Here is a 4,759-nt window from a genome sequence, read left to right as displayed (position 1 = left end):
TACAAATAATAACATCAATTAAAGTCATTTTGCTTTTATAATAATCTTTACAAAAAAAAAAATATTATAATTTTTTTGTTTTATTTTTTGTTTAGATTTTTTATTTTTATTTTCATTTTTTTTCCAATAAGAAAATTAATTGACAATTGCAAATCAATTATATTTCTTAAAATAAAATATCTAATTATCTTTAATAATTACAAAAAAAATGGCACTTGTATACAATATATGAAAATATACTTATATAAATATAAATAATCTAAATTAATATAATCATTCATATTTAAATGAGCTAAAAAAAATTATAATAAAAAATAATTTATAAAAAAAAATATCAATAGAAAAAATAACGATATAATTAATATAAATATTAATTTATATAAATTTAAATTTATAAAAAAAGTTATAGATACATATTTTTATTATATTTTAATTAATAATAATTTAAATATGTTTATAAATCTATTCCATTATATAAATTTTCTTATAAGCGAATAATTATAGTATAACAATTGATAAAAATATGTTTCAACAAAAAATAAAATGAAAATCTAGAAATATTAATATAGATATATGTTGATATTTTTCTTTGCAAATGCCTCAGTATAGCAAAATTATATTTAACATAAAGTTCACAATAAATAAAAATAAATCTTGACAAGAAATTGGTGCTTTTCAAACATTCCGCATATCATGTATGCGCATAGACGCAGCATATATTGACATGCTATGTACGATCAGATTTTAAGGCTGTGTGGTCAATAAAATAATGAAACGAAATAATTCATGATCTTTTTTAAACTTATCCTCTTTTATGAAAAAATAATATATTTTATAAAAATATAAAATATATATATAAATATAAAATATATATAAAATAATATAGAATACTAAAATTATGTAACAAATATAAAAATTTCAATACAAAAATCAATATATTTATATATATATATAAATTTATATATTTTTAATTTATCATTATTATTAAATAAAATTAATGCTAAGTTATCATTTGACTTTAAAATAAATCATTTTTATTTGTCTTTTTTAAAATTAATATTAAACAATAAAGTATTGACAATATATACAGTTATAAAAATATTTTATTTATAAATTTTGTTTACAAATTTTTTTGAGTGAAATATAAAAATGCATTAACAGGAATGAATAAATTATAGAATAATAAGTTATATAAATCATTGCAATACATTCATACTTTTTGCACATATTAAAAATAAAAAATTAGATGATTAAATGCATAAATATCAAATATTTTAAGTAATTAATTATTCATATAAGAATTTATGTGTTCAAACATATTAATAAACATTCCTGTTTATGTACAAAAATAATATAAACATTTCACATAAATATTATTTTATAAAACTTACAAGAAAATAATATATATTGGTAAAATCTTTGTATTATTTAAAATATAAATTACAAAAAAAAATTTCAAATAAGGCATATAATTTTTATATTATAGAATTTTAATTCATTATTAATAATGAAATAGCATATAGTTTAAAAAGTTTTTGATTAATAAGTAATATTAAATATTATTTATAGCAAAATAAATCAGTGCATTATTTAAAAAAATATGTTATATACAAAAAAATATTTTCCTATATTTTAAATATTTTAAATATAAATATAAAATAATGAAATAAGAAAACATTATATATACCTTTGGTCCATTCTATGTTAAACAATCAATATTTATGTTATTTTCAAAATATTTACTATATACTATTTTATATTAAAAAAACATCTAAACTATTAAACATACATACATTAACAAAGGTAATGCTAAATTATCAACTTGATTTGTTTGTGCTTCGACAAATGACAGCACAATACTTAATAATAAACTTCGCAAAAATAACCAACCACTATCTATGTAACCTATTACAAAAATATATATATTAATTTTAAGATATAATAATTTCATATATTTAATTTTAATTTATAATATGTAAAAAATAATGTTTTATTTTATTATTTTATTTAAAAAAAAAATGATTTCTTTATATATATATTCTTTATATCTTTTATATATATATTCTTTATATATATTCTTTATATATATATATAAATATATATATTAAATTTAATTATAAAAATAAAAACTTATAAACTTATAAATTTATAAGAATCTAAAAAAAATGTTTTAAATGTTTAAATATTACATACCCATAAATGTTAGAAAACATATTAATCCAATTTGAGTAAGAAAACAAGCAATTGTTCCTTCAAAAGATTTATTTGAATTGGTCCATTTGTGAAAGCCCCATTTACTACCAATAAAACTAGCAGCAGTATCACCCACACCAACTGTTAAAATACCACTGAGCAAAATTAATAATGAAAGATTATTGGTAGGCATCCAAAGTGGAAAAGATAAGCCACAAAATAAATATAAAGGCGTTAAAGAAATCAAATTATCTTTTTCATCAGCAAACACAGAAAATCCTTGTTGTAATATTTTCCCAAGAGGTGGTATTTGTAAATATCTTATCAACTAAAAATAAGAAATTTAAGAATATTATAAACATATTAAAAAAAATGTAATTTTTTATTAAGCATAGTTATATACCTCGAGAAATACAAATAATCCCATTATTATACCACTAGCTAGATATAGTAATGTACGTTCATATATTAAACCAGGTATATACACAAGTACAGCTAATAAATGAAACATTTTTCTAGTTGAAGTTGTTGCTTGAAGATTTATTAATATTTGATATGTAACAACTGTTATACCTAATAATAAACATATAATCCAATATCCAATTAAGATGATCTGTAATATTTGCAAGTATTAAAAATAATTTCATATTCATATAGTATGTACTGTAAATTATTATTATTAACCTTATTCGTTTTACTACAGAAATAAAATATCCAAATCAAAGGATTTTGATCCAATAAGATATACATTAATGGTATAACAATTGTTAAAAGACTAATAGCCAATATATAAAAATTTTTAGTTGAATTAAACATTGGAAAATAATTAGATATTAAACATACTGATATTACATATAGCATTATAACCTGAAAGTATATTTTTTAATTACTTAATCACATCAAATTTATTGAAATAAAAAATTCCCTTTAAAATACCTGTAAAAAAACTGTTGCAATATCATTATCATGGATTGGTGGCAAATGATATCTTAAGGGCAAATTTGTTACCACAGATATAAGAAATAAAATACACCCATGCATAGCTGCTGTTGCTTCTCCGATTGTAAAACAATAAGGAAATATAGACATCAATTGAAGAATGCCCCAAGTTCCTAAACTACTAACACTTAAGCCCCATATGACACTCATCAATAGTCCTGTTCTTATATATGAATGAATAAAACAATTTTAACTAAAATAATGATTTTATAAAATATTAAATAAAAAATATTTACATAAAATATAATATAATATTATGATATTATAAATTTTATAAATCACATTCATGTAAAATTTTTTTTAATTTTTTAATTTAGCTAATTGATTATATTATAAGATATGACAAAAAATTATTAATAACAAAATAATATTTATAAATTGTACCTTTATTTGCAACAAAAAGATATAATAAGGATGTTATTATAGCTGGTAAAAAATATATAGCTTGAAAATCTTTAACTGTTATTTTTTCACTTGATAATCTCAAATATAAACATATAGAACTAATAATAAGACCAATTCCTGTGAGACCCACAATTAGACAGATTTCAGAATAACTAGTATCTTCTTCTAATAGAGTTAAAATTGCGCTTAGACCTATTAATGTTCCAAGCCATAATCCAGTATTAGCTTTTATCCTAAAAATATTTTTCATAATTTTATAAAAATTTTAATGATTATAAATTTTCATAAATATAAATATAAATATTATATATATTGATAATATCATTATAGTTATATTTATAAATATAGATATCAGACATATAAATATTTTTAAATTATATATAATTTTGAATATTATATAATATAAACATAATATATGGATAATTATAATTATAATTTTAAAAAAAGCAAAAAAATAAATTTATTTTTATTTAGATCAATTGATCAAAAATATTTTATAAGAATTTAAAAATATGTTTAACATTCCATATGTATTTGTTTACTTAATTTATTTTTAAATATACATATGTCTATATTATTGAAAGATATTCATTAAATAATACTTGGAAAGACAGAAAATTGAGTATATTAATATATATTATAAATATTTAAAAAAAACAAACTTTATTTCTTTAAATATTACATAATTTTTAACGAATATATAAAATATAAACATATCAAATAATCAATATTCTAAAACAAACTTTGAGGTTAAATCACATCAATTTTTATGTTTATATAATAAATAATGAACATACCGATGTTTTATGCCATTATCTTTCAAACTATGTAATATCCTTTCTTCAAAATATCTATATTTTCTTAAAAGAAATTCCATTGTTGATAAGGAATTAAAAAAAAATATACGTTTTTACACCATTAACCACACCCGCAAACATTTGACATGAAAAATGTAATGTTATCTGAAAAGCTTTTTCTGTCATATTTTTTGTTTTCATGTTATGAGAGTATAAAATATATAATAAATAGTTACAAAATAATTTAATTTCATTTTATGCAAATTTTAAAGTTTTATTCTATAATTTTTAATATTTATCAATAATTCATTTATATTTTTGTATTAAATATTACGTTATATTATTATTATATATATTATATTTAT

At 17.5% G+C, this 4,759-nt stretch overlaps 2 protein-coding genes across 3 annotated transcripts in view; one reads left to right on the top strand and one right to left on the bottom strand.

Annotated features, from left to right (window-relative positions):
- Positions 1–1,087: 1,087 nt before the first annotated feature.
- LOC102675035 (dolichol kinase) lies at positions 1,088–4,555 on the bottom strand. The gene is made up of 7 exons (XM_006610581.2): positions 4,395–4,555; positions 3,577–3,830; positions 3,130–3,350; positions 2,878–3,060; positions 2,597–2,806; positions 2,194–2,521; positions 1,088–1,905 (listed from the first exon to the last, which is right to left on the bottom strand). Exons 1-7 carry the CDS (start codon positions 4,472–4,474, stop codon positions 1,772–1,774), a joined length of 1,410 nt encoding a protein of 469 aa, XP_006610644.1. The 5' UTR covers positions 4,475–4,555; the 3' UTR covers positions 1,088–1,771.
- Positions 1,590–4,759, top strand: part of LOC102674424 (regulator of microtubule dynamics protein 1-like) — a 19,797-nt gene continuing 16,627 nt past the window's right edge. The window contains exon 1 of one of the 2 annotated variants that reach the window (XM_031508146.1): positions 1,590–1,602. The gene's annotated coding sequence lies outside the window, so the exon portion shown is untranslated. The remainder of the gene's footprint in view (positions 1,603–4,759) is intronic. The other variant, XM_031508147.1, reaches the window with a different exon arrangement.

Source organism: Apis dorsata, unplaced genomic scaffold (assembly GCF_000469605.1).
Source record: "Apis dorsata unplaced genomic scaffold, Apis dorsata 1.3 scaffold_74, whole genome shotgun sequence".
NCBI classification, from domain to species: domain Eukaryota; kingdom Metazoa; phylum Arthropoda; class Insecta; order Hymenoptera; family Apidae; genus Apis; species Apis dorsata.
This window is presented reverse-complemented; position numbering and strand designations above follow the sequence as displayed.